This window comes from Eutrigla gurnardus (genome assembly GCF_963514095.1).
Source record: "Eutrigla gurnardus genome assembly, chromosome: 7".
Taxonomy (NCBI): domain Eukaryota; kingdom Metazoa; phylum Chordata; class Actinopteri; order Perciformes; family Triglidae; genus Eutrigla; species Eutrigla gurnardus.
This window is the reverse complement of record NC_139921.1, coordinates 1,721,501-1,738,719: the sequence shown is the minus strand read 5'-3', so window position 1 is coordinate 1,738,719 and position 17,219 is coordinate 1,721,501. Positions and strand designations below refer to the sequence as shown.

General features: G+C 43.7%; 1 protein-coding gene across 1 annotated transcript in view; it reads right to left on the bottom strand.

Moving 5' to 3' along the window:
* Positions 1–17,219, bottom strand: part of LOC311016207 (uncharacterized protein) — a 618,931-nt gene that overhangs the window by 449,006 nt on the left and 152,706 nt on the right. Inside the window, exon 14 of the mRNA XM_084013783.1 lies at positions 9,535–9,708. Coding sequence (XP_083869909.1) covers positions 9,535–9,708 — 174 coding nt within the window. The remainder of the gene's footprint in view (positions 1–9,534; positions 9,709–17,219) is intronic.

Sequence of the window (17,219 nt, the reverse complement as noted above, 5' to 3'; positions counted from 1 at the left end):
TCCTGAAGCGGAGCGGTTCGAACCACTGTGTCGGAGCTTGTATCAAAACACCAGCGTCACGTGACCGAAGCACTAAGTGCTTCGTTGCTTCGAAAAGTTTCGAAGCGTTTCATTGGCTCATAGTGTGCCGGTGCGTGTCATTGGCTCATAGTGTGTGTCAGTGTGTTTCATTGGCTCGTAGTGTTCATGCTTTGTGAGCCTATGACAGCGTGACAGGTTTTAAAGATTTGAGTGGTTTGATGCCACACAAGCTATAAAACATGCATCATTACTCCTCAAAATGTGGTTGTGAGGAGATTTGGAGAGTGAGAGGAGAGTTGGATATTTGGAGAGTGAGAGTGAGAGTGAGAGAACATTTGGAGATTGTGAGAGTGAGAGAACATTTGGAGATTGTGAGAGTGAGAGTGAGAGGAGACTCTGGTGTAAAACACTTATTATACAAACACGATCTGTCTGAGTTCACATACCATGATCAAATAAATAAACCCTTAACCAACCATTAACCCTTCATATCATTTGGATTAATCCGTTGGCATGGGATGTGTTACAGTATGGGCGAGTATGAATGAACAAAACACGTTAATGACCACACAGTCTTTTCTAAACTTTTATTGTTGACATGGGATTGAAACGGTGTCAGAGCTTCAGTCGCGCTCTTGAGAGGTTGCTATGGCTTCAGTTGTCCACCAGATGTCACCATCACTGAATCGTTGAAGCTTTGAATCTTTTTCAACACAATTGCTAGGAAAGCCTCAGTGCTTCATAAGGCTTCACTTGCCCATCACTAGCAATATGTATACTCCAGAGTATCTACCTGTCCTCGCTTGCTCCCCAAAAACAGCCGACCAACTGAACTCAACACAAAGGGGACTATACATAAGGTGAGGGGAAGCTTGATTGCTGACTCGGAACAGGTGGGGTGGGTGATGATGAGCCCAGGGCTTGATTGCTGAAAAGTGACAGGAGGGAGACAAAAACACCACAGAACAGAACCAAACAAGACATGTCTGCAAAAGATAAGACCATACTTAACCCCAGACATAACAGCGTGGCTGAGTGATGGACAGAGATGGACAGAGGAGGAAGTTAAAAGAAAGAAAAGAGACGAGCTGAAATGATTGGGAGAGAAACGCTCCGTCATCATTTCATAATTCTCAATGATCTATCAGTTATGGGTCTGGGTCCAGATAGGACGGGGTCTGGGTCTGGATCTGGGCCAAGCTCCACCTCTTAGTGACCCTTGCTATAGAGCCTTTTACAGTCATTGTCATCATAAATGTGTGTGCACATGTTGGTGTTAAAATGGCGTTTTGTCTCCGCCGTGCAGACGAGTTCGAAGCTTTAAACTTTGAATTAAAACTGTCAGCAGCATCAAAATGTCTGGTTGGTTCATGTTCAGTTGTCAGAGTTGATATTCCAATCAGGCATCAACCTCTGGTTCAGAAAAGTGAAGTCAAGCCTGAAGGTCCTTAAAGCTGCATTCTCTCTGCTGGCCACTAGGGGGTGTTTTCATGAATAATATGTCTTCATTGCATCTGCATAGCTTTGAGTCTGCATGTGGGTCCTCCCTGCTGCTTCAGCCACCGTGACAAGAATATTATTATTTTTTTAACTTTTTATTTATTCCACAGGTAAAACACATGAAGATGTACAAAAATCACACCTGCATCAGTCTACGATCCATATCATATTACCTTCAGTCAAAAATACATACAATACCTCCCATCTGTACAAGTCAAACATAAGATCAGAAATATTTTACAACAGATAACCACAACATTCTTGAATTCTGACCTCTCTAATATTCACTAGCACAGACAAATGTACGTGTGAAACCAAAACAGGTGTTAATGGAAAAAATAAATAAATGAATAAAAATTTAAACAATAATACAAATAATTAAGCAACCAAAAAGCCACATATGTAAATAAAAATAAATAAATACAATTTTAAAAACAAAAATAGGTATTTAGAGCTCTGGCATCGCTTGTATTATCGGTTTCCATCTTCTCTCAAATCTTTCTAGTTTCAGTTGTAATCTTGCTGTAGTTTTTTCCATAATAAAAACCTTTTTTACTCCGTCTGTCCATTGCATTATGTTGGGGGGGGGTGAGGCCTCAACCAATTGACTGTGATCATTTTCTTTGCTACCAAGAGCAGGACTCTCAATAAGTAGCTACTATCTCTGTCTATCAGATCTTCAGGTAATATCCCAAGTATATACAGGGTTGAGTCAAGATGAAGATCAATACACAGAATTATTTTTATTTCTGTTTTCACACATTTCCAAAAGTCTATGATCTTTGGGCAATCCCAAAATCTATGAGTGAAGTCCCCCACCTTTCCACAATTCCTCCAACATAGATCTGATGTTTTACTATATTTTGCAGTGACAGATGGGGTGTTAAAGTAACGCATCTTCACTTTCCAATCAAACTCCCTCCATGTTGGGCTGTTAGTTCATTTCTGTCCAGATCTGAACGTTTCCTCCCAATCATCATCTGTTATTATTACATTTGCTTCCAATTCCCATCTTTCTTTAACATCCATATTATTGTCGTTGGATTCATATTGTAGTGCTTTATATATTTTTGAAATCAGCGCTTTTTTTACTCTTCCTCTGTATATGACATGAGCAGTTCTTCAACCTTGGTTGGTTCTTTGCTTATTCTCTCCCATTCGCTATGTTTCTGGAGGTAGTGTCTCAGTTGCAAATATTTCTAAAAATCATTATTTGGTCAATTAAATTCCTGTTTGAGTTGTTCAAACGATTTCAAAATTTGCCCTGTAAAAATTTGTGCTATATATATTAACCCCTTGTTAGTCCATTTCTCAAACCCTGCATCCATAGTACCCGGTACAAAGTCTGGATTTTTGGATATTTTTGTAGCTTTACTTACAGATCTTGATATATTTAAGTTCTTTTGTATTGTCGTCCATATTTTCATTGTTTCTATAATCAAATCATTTTTAATTTTAAGCTTCTTTTGCACCGACCTGGTTACAAATGGTAGTGACTCCAAAGACACAGTAGGGCAGGCCCTTTGCTCCATCTCCACCCATATTGCCTCTCTATCCTTAGTTATCCATAATATAAGAGCTCTAAGTTGAGCAGCCCAGTAATAGTTCTTTAGATTTGGTCAATTTAGCCCTCCCTTATTTTTGGGGGCTAAAAGTGTCTTATATTTAATTCTTGCTTTTGTGTTTTGCCATAAAAATTTGGACATACTTTTGTCCAGCATTTTAAAGGTGGAGCCAGAAATCATAACCGGAAGTGACTGAAACAGAAACAATAGTCTCGGCAATATATTCATTCTAATTGTTTCTACCCTGCCAATGAGAGTCAGGGGTAAAATCGCCCATCTATCCAAGTCTTTTTTAATTTCCTTTATCAGTTTTCCATAATTTGCATCATATAACTGTGAGACATTAGGAGAAATAATAACACCTAGATATCTAAACCCTTTGTCGGTCCATTTAAACCCAACCCTTTCTTTAACTCTGCTGGACATTTACCTGAGATCATTAGTCAAGTATCCTGACATTTTTCCATATTCACTAAGATTCTCCAACAGGGCTGGAATCGATAGGGATGGTTCATTTAAAAGTAATAATAAATCATCTGCAAACAGTGATATTTTATGTTCCACCCCCCCTTCATCCCTTATTCCCAATATTTGATTGTTTTGTCTTATTGATTCGGCCAATGGTTCAATACTTAAAGCGAACAACAGTGGACTCAAACAATCACCTTGTCTGACTCCTCTTTTGAGGTAGAAGAAATCTGAGCAACATCCATTCATTCTGATCCGTGATTTGGGGTCTTTGTAAATTATTTTTACCCATTCTATAAAATTCTGGGGGAATCCAAAAGCTGATAAAGTCTGGTACAAAAAGCTCCATTTCACCCTATCGAAAGCCTTCTGGGCATCGAGACTAAGCATCATAGAAGTCCGAGATTTGGATTTTGTACTTGAAATAATATTTAATATTCTCCTAATGTTGTTTGCTCCCTGCCTCCCACTAATGAACCCAGTTTGATCTATTTTAATTAATTTAGTTATATATTTTTGCATTCGTTTTGCCATTATGCTTGTAAGAATCTTTAAATCATTGCAGAGTAAACTCACAGGTCTATATCCTTCACACAGAGTTGGATCTTTTCCTTCTTTTTGCAAGACTGATATGATGGCCTCTGACCATGACTTAGGTGGGTGCCCAGATGTTAGAGCATAATTAAATACTTTGTATAACACAGGTGTTATCTCCTCTCTAAAACTTTGGTAGAACTCTCCTGGAAATCCATCCGTCCCAGGTGATTTATGATTTTTAAGAGTTTTGATAGTATCCAATATTTCCTGTGTAGAAACTGGCCGAATCATTTCGGATGCCTCTTCTCTTGACAGCGTTGGTAAATTAATTTTTTTAAGAAAGGCTTGTGTGTCATTATCATTGTGGTCAGATTGTGAGTCATCATATAAGCCTTTATAATACTCTGCAAAGGCCTCTGCAATTTCTTTAGGTTTTACTATAGTTTGTTTAGATGTGGGGTGTTTTATTTGTGATATTATTCAATTTGTTTGGGCCTTTCTTAGTTGGAATGCTAATAAGTGACTAGCTCTATTACTTATTTCGTAGTATCTCTGGCTTGTAAAACGTAGAGATCCTTCTGCTTTAAATGTTAAGAGTTCATGTAATTTCCCTCTGATTGTTTTTAAATCCCAAAGTATGGATTTATCTGATGTTCTTTTATGTTCCATCTCCAATTCTTTAATCTTATTCTCCAATTGTCTTTGTTTATTTAGTCGAGCTTTCTTCATTCGAAATGATATTTCTATTATTTTCCCTCGTATCACTGCTTTCCCTGCTTACCATAATATCGATGGTGTTACCTCCCCGTTATCATTTATTTGAAAGTATTCCTTTAAATTCTGCTTTATTTCTTTTATTACACTGTCACTCGACAGAATAGACACATTCATCCTCCAATATCTGAAAAATTGCTCATTACCTAGATCTATGGTTAGGGTAACAGGTGCATGGTCACTTATAGTACTATTTTCTATTCCACATTTCAGTACTTTGTGTATATGTTGCTGTGATACATAAAAAAAATCTATCCTCGAATAGCTACCATGCGGGTTTGAATAAAATGTATAGTCCCTCCTCTCTGGATTGTTATCCCTCCATGGATCAGTAAGACCGAGCTCTTTAGGCATGTTGTTCAATACTGTAGATTTTCTCGTGCTTGGTCCCTGATCTGGGGGAAACCTGTCTAATCTGCCACTTTGTATTGTGTTAAAATCTCCCCCCATCAGTAACATCCCCTTTGCTTCACTGGTTATTACTTTAGCTATCTGATTAAAGAATGTGTCTTTCTTCTCATTTGGGGCATATACATTTAGTATTGAAATAATCATGTCTCCGGCTGCACGGTGGTGTAGTGGGTAGCACTGTCACCTCACAGCGAGAGGATCCCAGGTTCGATTCCCGGGTCGGCCCGGGTCCCTTCTGTGTGGAGTTTGCATGTTCTCCCCGTGTAAGCGTGGGTTCTCTCTGGGTTCTCTGGCTTCCTCCCACAGTCCAAAGACATGCAGGATGGGGATAGAGACTGGTTACCTGTCTGTCTCTACATGTCTCCCTGTGATAGACTGGTTACCTGTCTGTCTCTACATGTCGGCCCTGTGATAGACTGGTTACCTGTCTGTCTCTACATGTCTCCCTGAGATAGACTGGTTACCTGTCTGTCTCTACATGTCTCCCTGTGATAGACTGGTTACCTGTCTGTCTCTACATGTCTCCCTGTGATAGACTGGTTACCTGTCTGTCTCTACATGTCTCCCTGTGATAGACTGGTTACCTGTCTGTCTCTACATGTCAGCCCTGTGATAGACTGGTTACCTGTCTGTCTCTACATGTCTCCCTGTGATAGACTGGTTACCTGTCTTTCTCTACATGTCTCCCTGTGATAGACTGGTTACCTGTCTGTCTCTACATGTCTCCCTGTGATAGACTGGTTACCTGTCTGTCTCTACATGTCTCCCTGTGATAGACTGGTTACCTGTCTGTCTCTACATGTCTCCCTGTGATAGACTGGTTACCTGTCTGTCTCTACATGTCTCCCTGTGATAGACGGGTTACCTGTCTGTCTCTACATGTCTCCCTGTGATAGACTGGTTACCTGTCTGTCTCTACATGTCAGCCCTGTGATAGACTGGTTACCTGTCTGTCTCTACATGTCGGCCCTGTGATAGACTGGTTACCTGTCTGTCTCTACATGTCTCCCTGTGATAGACTGGTTACCTGTCTGTCTCTACATGTCTCCCTGTGATAGACGGGTTACCTGTCTGTCTCTACATGTCTCCCTGTGATAGACTGGTTACCTGTCTGTCTCTACATGTCTCCCTGTGATAGACTGGTTACCTGTCTGTCTCTACATGTCTCCCTGTGATAGACTGGTTACCTGTCTGTCTCTACATGTCAGCCCTGTGATAGACTGGTTACCTGTCTGTCTCTACATGTCGGCCCTGTGATAGACTGGTTACCTGTCTGTCTCTACATGTCTCCCTGTGATAGACTGGTTACCTGTCTGTCTCTACATGTCTCCCTGTGATAGACGGGTTACCTGTCTGTCTCTACATGTCTCCCTGTGATAGACTGGTTACCTGTCTGTCTCTACATGTCTCCCTGTGATAGACTGGTTACCTGTCTGTCTCTACATGTCTCCCTGTGATAGACTGGTTACCTGTCCAGGGTGTACCCTGCCTTCGCTCAATGACAGCTGGGATCGGCTCCAGCCCCCCCGTGACCCTGAATACAGGATAAAGCGGTAGACGATGGATGGATGGATGGATAATCATGTCTCCTATAGATCCTACAATCATTACATATCATCCAGTATTATCCTTAATCTCTTTTTCAACCTTAATTGGTGTACCTTTACCAATTAAAATAGCTACCCCCTCCTTTTGCCATATGAGGCATAAAATACCTGGTTCACCCATTCCCTTTTTAATTTTGTATGTTCGGTGTCTGTCAGATGTGTCTCTTGTAGTAAAGCTATTGAACATTGTAATTGTAATTGTTGTTGGCTCAGTATCTTTTTCCTCTTAATGGGAGGATTCAGACCGTGTACGTTGTATGACAGAAGATTAAACTTATTCATATTATTTCCAAATAAGACCCACGAGCTCTATACCTCAAACAAAAGTAAGAAATTAAACAAAACCTTGCATAATAAAGACAACAAGAAATGTACATCTCCATCAGAACCAGAACCCATGTAAAACAGGAACATGAACGTGTGTCTTCCAAAAGTCCCGTCATCAGAGAGTCGTGGCGTTTTCTCTCTGGGGAAAAAGCACTATGTGCAACCACAACCTAGGGTTGTGAAGAACTCAAAGTTACAAATTCCCTCTTCATAAAACCAATATTTCTGTCAGTTTAACAAGTAGTGCATAAACTAGCTTCGCTCATATTCACCAGACCCTGTAGTGAAGGCAGATACAAAAAGTATGACCTATTCTTAACTGTCCATTATTACACCTCACCTTTATTTTATTGTTTTGTTCTTACGATATCAGTAGAGGTGTTGAGTTTACTCCATGAGGGCATGTACGTCTTCTTCTGTGATGTGGGGCCATCTCCGCCTTCCTCTCTGTCCTGTCGCCGCGGTCCAGCTGCTCTGCGTCATCATCCTCTGCAGCCTCTCCGTCCTGTCTTCATCCACCTCAATCCCCATGTCCTTTAACACAGGTGCTGCCTCCGTTAGTGTGGCAAAGGTCTTTGTCCCTGAGTCCAAAAACACTTTAAGCTGGGCTGGGTAGGGGGACTGTGCCTTCACGTTTTCCTCCTTCAGCTTTTTGATGACATCCCTCACCTGTTTCCTCTTCTTTTGAACCTCCGTCGTGTAGTCTTGATTAAAGTAGATGGTTTGTCCCTCGTATGTAGTCTTCTGTTTCCAGGCTTGCCGTATCACATATTCCTTAACTTTGTAATCCAAGAAGCGCACAATGATCGCTCTCGGCGGGGCCGCGCTGTCCTTGGGTTTAGCCGCCAGTGACCGGTGCGCCCTCTCGATGCGTATTTCTATGTCGCCTGCGATTTGGATTCTGGACTTAATGAGTCCCGTTATGAAGTCTATTGTGTCGTTCTTCTCTGCGCCCTCTGGGATGCCGTGAATCTGTATTTTGTTGCGTCTCATTCTTGACTCCAGGTCATCACACTTACCAGATAGTTTGGCCGTTTGCTAGAGTAGGAAGTCGGCTGACCGCTCCAGTCGCGTCGCCCTGTCCTCTGGATTTCCAATTCTTTCCTCCATGTGTCCCGCTCTTTGCTCCAGGGATGCCGTTCTTTCCATAAGCTCCTTCATGTTCATTTCTAGTCATAGCTCTCTTGTTGTCACCTGCTGCTTCGGCATGTTCCTGTCTGAATTTGCGCAGCTCCATTAATATGAACGAGTCATGTTCGCTGCTAGCCGACTCTAGCCGCTCCATATCTGGGCTCACTCCCTCCACCGACTTGGTACAACTTGCCTTTGCACCGTCCTCTTCTCCAGGCTTCCCTATCTTAACCATACTTTCCACAAACTTTGTTCGTCGACTGATTTTCCAGGTTTCCGTACTTTCTGCCGTTTTTGCTTTAGTTAATGGCTAGTTTTAATTGGTTTTCTTTAGAGCTACTTTTCCCGCTGCAGACTACAACATGACGCCACCGGAAGTCCTCGTGACAAGAATATTAGTTCATTTCATATAAAACTCAATAAACTCAACTGTATAGAAAGTGGTTCAAACTGGCTCCACCTAGGCTGGGTGAACCCTGCTTGAAACTTCCGGGAAATTTGGATTTCGCTCGGCAGTTTAGGCTGGACACCCTCAGGCTTACTTTCGCTGTTACATTGCCAGAATCTTTGGCTCCAATCAGAAACGGCCATTCTCTCCTGGCACGCTATTGGCCGGTGACGATGACGAAACATAAGCGACACGAAGCAGCAGTTGTTGTCCGGAAAGTTGCTCTGATTGGTTATAGGACTATCCAATTGCGTACGGAGTCATTTGAACGATGCCCATTGATCCCGCCTCTTGAGCAGTAGAAACAAAGCGCAGCTTCCCCAGACTAATGTTCAATCTTAAAAGATTGACCTTAGTATGGTGAAAACCAGACTAGGCTCCACCTTGACAGCAGAGACAGTCTGGTGTTGTAGTTCAGGCTCACATGTTCATGGAGTGACGTTCACAAACGTACACTGACGTTTGCAACAGCATTTATAAACACCAGGTGGATTTATAAAACTATTAAAACATGGAACGGCAGGGAAAAGATAAACAAGAGGTTTGGTTTTGACAAAAGTTTTGTTTTGTTCTTTTGCTGGCAAGTCGTTAGCAGCAGAAACAGTATTTCATCAGCCATGTTAACAGATTAGTAGCAAACGTGTCTTTTTAGGAATACGTGAATATAAATAACTGAATATTTGGTGCATGTAAACGCATCATTGAAAGCTTCATAGGTAAACTTCTCAAAGTAGTTGAATCTGACCTGAGAGTTTCCAGTCGACAGTGTGGACTCTCCAGGCCAGCAGACAGCAGCTTCACTCCTGAATCCTGCAGGTCGTTGGTACTCAGGTCCAGGTCTCTTAGACTGGAGGACTGGGAGCTGAGAACTGAGGACAGACCTTCACAGCTTCTCTCTGAGAGGTTACAGCCACTGAGTCTGAAGAGGAACCAGAAATTAGTGATGAAACAATTACAAACAACTGTTCATCCCCTCAGGTTCTAACTGACATTATTATCATAATGAAGTTAAATGATGTTTAACATGTTTGTTCATCAGGTTATTGTTGCAGCTGGGTGGCGTATTAGGCTCCATGGTGAGGTTAACGTCACACTGTGCCATCTGTTTATTTCTGTCTGAGTCTTCTTTCAAGACTCTCACTGACTCCGTTTCACCAATCAAATGCAGCCAGGCAGTCACATGACGGCACACAAACTCTCCACGCCCGGTTATAGATAGAACTCTTTTAACGTTTTTTAATTCTAAATCCTTGTCATTCAGAGACAAATGTGCATAAATATGCAAGTGTATGTGCAATCATTTATGGAGGAGTCACAATATACCGCCCACTTTTTGAAATCCCCCGACTTTTACCGTCTAAAGTCAGTGAATCTGTCGATCCTATTTAAGTTTCACTTTCAGTTGTGAATCAGTTCATTTCTGAATGTTTCTGATGTGAGATTCTGTTTGTAGCTGCTCATCACGCAGATTCTTGTGGGTCGAGTCATTCTTATGTCGACAAAACTCAGAAAAAAGTTAGAATAAATGTCTTCAACATGACTATCGATCACTGTGTTTGTGTGTGTGTGTGCGTGTGTGTGTATGTGTGTGTGTGTGTGTGTGCGTGTGTGTGTGTGTGTGTGTGTGTGTGTATCTGTGTGTGTGTGTGTGTGTGTGTGTGTATCTGTGTGTGTGTGTGTGTGTGTGTGTATCTGTGTGTGTGTGTGTGTGTGTGTGTGTGTATCTGTGTGTGTGTGTGTGTGTGTGTGTGTGTGTGTGTGTGTGTGTGTATCTGTGTGTGTGTGTGTGTGTGTGTATCTGTGTGTGTGTGTGTGTGTGTGTGTGTGTGTGTGTGTGTATCTGTGTGTGTGTGTGTGTGTGTGTATCTGTGTGTGTGTGTGTGTGTGTGTGTGTATCTGTGTGTGTGTGTGTGTGTGTGCGTGCGTGTGTGTGTATGTGTGTGTGTGTGTGTGTGTGTGTGTGTGTATCTGTGTGTGTGTGTGTGTGTGTATCTGTGTGTGTGTGTGTGTGTGTGTATCTGTGTGTGTGTGTGTGTGTGTGTGTGTGTGTGTGTATCTGTGTGTGTGTGTGTGTGTGTGTGTGTATCTGTGTGTGTGTGTGTGTGTGTGTGTGTGTGTGTGTATCTGTGTGTGTGTGTGTGTGTGTGTGTGTGTGTGTGTGTGTGTATCTGTGTGTGTGTGTGTGTGTGTGTGTGTGTGTGTGTGTGTGTATCTGTGTGTGTGTGTGTGTGTGTGTGTGTATCTGTGTGTGTGTGTGTGTGTGTGTATCTGTGTGTGTGTGTGTGTGTGTGTATCTGTGTGTGTGTGTGTGTGTGTGTGTGTGTGTGTGTGTGTGTGTGTGTGTGTATCTGTGTGTGTGTGTGTGTGTGTGTATCTGTGTGTGTGTGTGTGTGTGTGTGTGTGTGTGTGTGTGTATCTGTGTGTGTGTGTGTGTGTGTGTATCTGTGTGTGTGTGTGTGTGTGTGTGTGTATCTGTGTGTGTGTGTGTATCTGTGTGTGTGTGTGTGTGTGTGTATCTGTGTGTGTGTGTGTGTGTGTGTGTGTGTGTGTGTGTGTGTGTGTGTGTGTGTGTGTGTGTATCTGTGTGTGTGTGTGTGTATCTGTGTGTGTGTGTGTGTGTGTGTATCTGTGTGTATCTGTGTGTGTGTGTGTGTGTGTGTGTGTGTGTATGTGTGTGTGTGTGTGTGTGTGTGTGTGTGTGTGTGTGTGTGTGTGTCTGTGTGTGTCGGTGAAACAGACAGAGAGGAGAGACGCTGGATGAAGCGGTGAGCTGTGTTTTTTCTTTTCTTTCAGCTGAGGTGACAAACGCTTCATGTTAGAGAAAGCATTGATTTTTATGTAACTGGGGGGTTAGCTGCCCTTTGTTGGGACCTAACCGTTAGGACTACAGAATGCGGCCTACAAAGCCTACACAATGCGGCCAGACAATGGGACAAGGGAGATAAAAAACTACAAACCACCATTTTAGTGTCACCTCCACCTGGTCGCGAGGTCTGACGTCACACCGCTGGCGCCCTATTGGCTGGCAACTGCATGGGACTCCAGGGGGTCCCCCGGACCAGCCGTGAGCTATAAATCCCGGCGCCACCAGAAGAACTTTCTCTCTCCAAAGTAACTCGCGTTACACCAGGAGGTGAAGATTACGTCTGCAGCGTTTCCCTTTGTCCTAGGCCGCAGTCTTTCCCCCAAACTCGCTGGACGAGCAACAGACTGTTTTACCCTCTTTTTCTCTACTCGTTTTATTTTTCTTTTGTTTATCATTTTGGATCCCGAGGAGACCACCGCGACAGCGCGACTCTCCTGTTCCCCGCGGAAGGAAGAACACACTTTCTTCGTCCCAGCTGCCAGCAGAACGGATAACTCGACCGTCTTTGTCTGAAATCAGCTGACTAAATCGCCGAGCCACGCGATTGTTCATCGTTCCCTGCAGAAGGAAGAATAACTAACGGTTTTCTTCAACTAATTGGATCCGGCGCTGAACGAGCGCCCCACGAACTACTGTCCGTTGCCGGCGTCAAGGAACGCCATCGCCGCACGGGACGAAACCCTCACATCGACGCATCTCACATCGACAAAAGTAAGAGGCTATTTGTCTGGGCAGAAGCAGAGATTCGATAGTGTAGGACATGCTTGTAATTCTTGTTAATGTGTTTTAAGTTCTGATCGCGGACCGCCGAGTCCGTTTGTTCATGTGCTGCTGTATGTGAATGCTGATCGTGTACCCACGCCGCTGGGTTGATTTCTGTAACAGTGTTTCCGACTAACCTCCGCCATATTCGCGAGCTCAGAAAGCCTCTACTATCAGTTAAAAGGCCGGTCTCGCGGAATAAACGCCAGTTCATTCACGCGAGCCCGTGTGATAGCGGCACGGCTTCTGAGCCTCAGAATATCGCTCGCGCATTCTCCCTCTTTGTTTGTGTCCCGCTAACACACACACACACACACACACACACACACACACATACACACCGCACACACGTGTCCTAAGCCAGCTGTTCCCGGCGGACGCTAGGGACATAGCTACATCTGGTGGCTACATACGGCTATCTCTCTCTCTCTCTCTCTCTCGCTACTCCATCGGACGTCAGTGGCTCCGCCCCTGAACGCTGCGAGGAATAGTACCATCTGGTGGCCGCACATAGCTATCTCTCCCTCTCTCTCTCTCTCGACACGCACGCACACACATACGCACACACACACTCCACGTGTGTCTCTCCTTCTGTTTAGCTTAGTTTTGTGTGTTAGGTAGTTAGGTAATAAGGCTTTGTTAATTGCAGTGTTATTGATTGTGATCATTATTACTGATTTTAATAAATCTTATTATATTATAACTAGCGGTCTCTTGTGCTTGTTGTGTATATGTCACTGGATAACAGCAGGTTGTGAAGGCTAGTGCTTGAATTTCACGCCCTTCTTAATTGTTAGATTGTTTTTATGCTTCCATGCCAATGATCACGATGATTGGCATGTGAGTATAAAACCTTTATATTGAGACTGAATACAGTTTTAGGTTATCTTTTCCCTGATCCCAGGGTGGTGCCCCGTTTATTCATGATTATATCATGATGATATATTAAATATAATTATTAATACCGATAATCATATTGATATTGATAGTTAACTGTTGATAACCAAATCTGCTCCTGCTACATCCCCAACACCTTCCAACGTCTATGCCTCCTGGTAGTCTCTCAGATCACCAGGTGCGGGGCCACAATAATCAGAATTTACTCAGAAGTTACTCAGTACTCGAGTAGTTTTTTCACTAAATACTTTCTTACCTTTACTCGTCAGTAACTATTTGGAACTACTTTTTACTTCTTTACCTTTTGCAGTTGGGAAAACCAATCAAATGGTTCAGAATGCAGATAGAACCTTGTAATTCCAAGATGGTTTGTTGTTTTCTGAATGAAAAACTATATTTACAGAGCTTTGCTGGAGGCTTGGACCACCGGCAGCAGCCTCAGAAGAGCCTCCTCTGAAGCAGAGTATTCCTTCAGGTCAAACACGTCCAGATGTTTCTCTGATGACAGTAAGATGAAGACCAGAGCTGACCACTGACCAGGAGACAGTCTATTGGAGGAGAGACGTCCTGAAGTCAGATACTGTTGGATCTCCTCCACCAGAGAACGATCATTCAGTTCATTCAGACAGTGGAACAGATTGATGCTTCTCTCTGGAGACAGATCCTCATCAAGCTTCCCCTTGATGTACTGGACTGCTTTCTGATTGGTCTGTGAGCTACTTCCTGTCTGTGTCAGCAGACCTCGTAGGTGTTTCTGATTGGTCTCTAGTGACAGACCCAGAAGGAAGCGGAGGAACAGGTCCAGGTGTCCGTTTGGACTCTGTAAAGCCTTGTCCACAGCTCTCTGGTGCAGATGTGTTAGTTTAGGTTTGTCTCTGGAGACTTTAGACCACCAGGAGGTTGTTGGTTCTTCTGCCATCAGATTGACACCAGAGTTGATGAAGGTCAGATGGACATGAAGAGCAGCCAGAAACTCCTGAACACTCAGATGGACGAAGCAGAACACCTGGTCCTGGTACAGTCCTCTCTCCTCTCTGAAGACCTGTGTGAACACTCCTGAGTACACTGAGGCTGCTTTGATATCGATGCCACACTCTTTCAGGTCTGATTCATAGAAGATCAGGTTTCCTTTCTGCAGCTGCTCAAAAGCCAGTTTTCCTAGAGACTTAATCATCTCTCTGCTCTGTGGACTCCAGTGTGGATCCGTCTCAGCTCCTCCATCATACTTGACGTTCTTCAGTTTGGACTGAACCACCAGGAAGTGGATGTACATGTCGGTCAGGGTCTTGGGCAGCTCCCCTCCCTCCCTGGTCTTCAACACGTCCTCCAGAACTGTAGCAGTGATCCAGCAGAAGACCGGGATGTGGCACATGATGTGGAGGCTCCGTGAGGTCTTGATGTGGGCCATGATCCTGTTAGCCTGGTCCACATCTCTGAACCTCTTCCTGAAGTAGTCCTCCTTCTGTGGGTCAGTGAACCCTCTGACCTCTGTCACCATGTCAACACACCCAGGAGGGATCTGATTGGCTGCTGCAGGTCTTGTGGTGATCCAGAGACGAGCAGAGGGAAGCAGTTTCCCCCTGATGAGGTTTGTCAGCAGCACTTGGACTGAGGTGGACTCTGTAACATCAGTCAGGATCTCGTTGTTGTGGAAGTCCAGAGGAAGTCGACACTCGTCCAGACCGTCAAAGATGAACGCAACCTGGAACTCTTCAAACCTGCAGATTCCTGCTTCTTTGGTTCCAGGGAAGAAGTGATGAAGGAGTTCCACCAAGCTGAACTTCTTCTCTTTCAGCAGGTTCAGCTCTCTGAAAGTGAATGGAAACGTGAACTGTATGTCCTGGTTGGCTTTGTCTTCAGCCCAGTCCAGAGTGAACTTCTGTGTTAACACTGTTTTCCCGATGCCAGCCACTCCCTTTGTCATCACTGTTCTGATTGGTTCATCCCTTCCAGGTGAGCCTTTAAAGATGTCTTCTTGTCTGATGGTTGTTTCTGGTCTGTCTGGTTTCCTGGATGCCGTTTCAATCTGTCTGACCTCATGTTGGTCATTGACCTCTGCAGTCCCTCCCTCTGTGACGTGGAGCTCCGTGTAGACCTGATTCAGGAGGGTTGGGTTTCCAGCTTTAGTGATGCCCTCAAACAAACACTGGAACTTCTTCTTGAGGTAAGACTTGAGTTTACGTTGGTACACTGCACCAGCGGTTCCTGGATAAACAACAAAGGAACCCAGTTAGTGGATCCTACAGACCCTTTTACAGTCTATGAACAAGCCATGTGTTAGAGGCATGTATTCCTATAGTCCTCAGTAGTAGTGACTTCATGAGCTTCTTTCATGATTAAATCAGAACTATTGGACACAAAATCAATCAGGTGCACCTGATGAAGCCAACAGAAGTAAAATAACAGACATTTACAAGACAAACAGAACTGGAAGGATATATAACCCTTTGAACTGCAGCTGTAAAGCTCAGTGAGTCAGTCTAGAAATAAAGAGACTCTTGTATCGCGTCACTGACCTCTGGTGGCGTCTGCTGGTCACTACAACACATCACAATACAGCATCATAGAAAGAGACGGTATTGATGACGGTGTTGAAAATAGTACCGTTGGGATTTCTAAATATCCTGGTATACCGTAATCCTCCACGCTGAGACGCCACCATTGAAAACATGGAGGTGTCCTCGTAGAAGCCTGTTTTAAATACATTTTTCTTTTCATCTACCAACACTGGAGTTATACGAGCTGTAAGTCACCAGTTAACACGGTCACTGGGTGAAGTGAAACACCTGTTCCTCTGAAACGGTCGTGATCCTGTCTGAACTCTGTAGAACTTGAGTCTGTTGGAATATCGATTCTGACAACCGAACACGTAACAAGCAGACAGTTAGATGCTACTAACAGTTTAAATTCACTGTTTAAAGCTTCTAACTCGTCTGGATGTTTGAAGCAAAACGACATAAACATTGACATCATGCGTACGCATATTTATGATGATGTCAGCTGTAATCGGGTCTGTAGACAACCAGAGAACCTAAACATTGAAGTTGTGTGCAGCCTATTAGGAGAAATATGAAGTTCTTCATGTTGAATCCTTCTCTTCTTTCCACCATGTTAAATCTGTTAAAATCCTCTTACTGATCTGCAGACAGTCAGCCAGCTCCTCCTGCTTCATTCTCCTCAGGAAGTGCACTGTGATCTTCTGAAACGCCTCTCTGCTCCTCCTCGGCTCTTCATCCTCACCGTCCAACAACTCCTCGTCCTCACTCTCCAAGCATTCTGGGTAATCTGGACTCAGGACCTTCTGGATCTTCTTCAGCTCGTTCTTCACAAAAGTGCCGATGTTCTCCTCCAGCAGCTGGAACAGAAGGATAAACTGAACATGAACTCTAAAGAACCCAACATGGGATTCATGTGTGGGTCTGAGCAGCATGGAGACCACTAGAACCTGTTCAGCATTGAATCTGTAGTTGATGTGGTTAATAGTGAAAGGTGAGCTTGTACATGTACTCACCATAAATATGGAGTCCAGGTCTGTTTGATGCTGCTGGGTCAACGGAACCTCTGAGATCTGCTGAACTCTGTGGAGAAAACCAAGTTCAAAGAGTCACTAAACCACAGACTGGAGATCAGAAGTGGACGTCGGCATGGTGACAACGCCTGTTGGTTTGTGGACTACGGTTTTGAAGCCTCAGATTCTGCACAAAGGGTGGATCTGATGAACACAAGCGGCAGAGCGGAACCCAGAGCAGCAACCTTACTGGATCTGGATCCATGTGGATTCTGGTGTGAAGCTGCTAACAAAGTTAGCTTCATAATTCAAGGTCAACTTTACAGCTAAGTGTTAAAGTCCTTTTAGTAGCTAACTAGCATTGGTAGGGTGGTAGTAACCTGTCAATCAGCAGGTA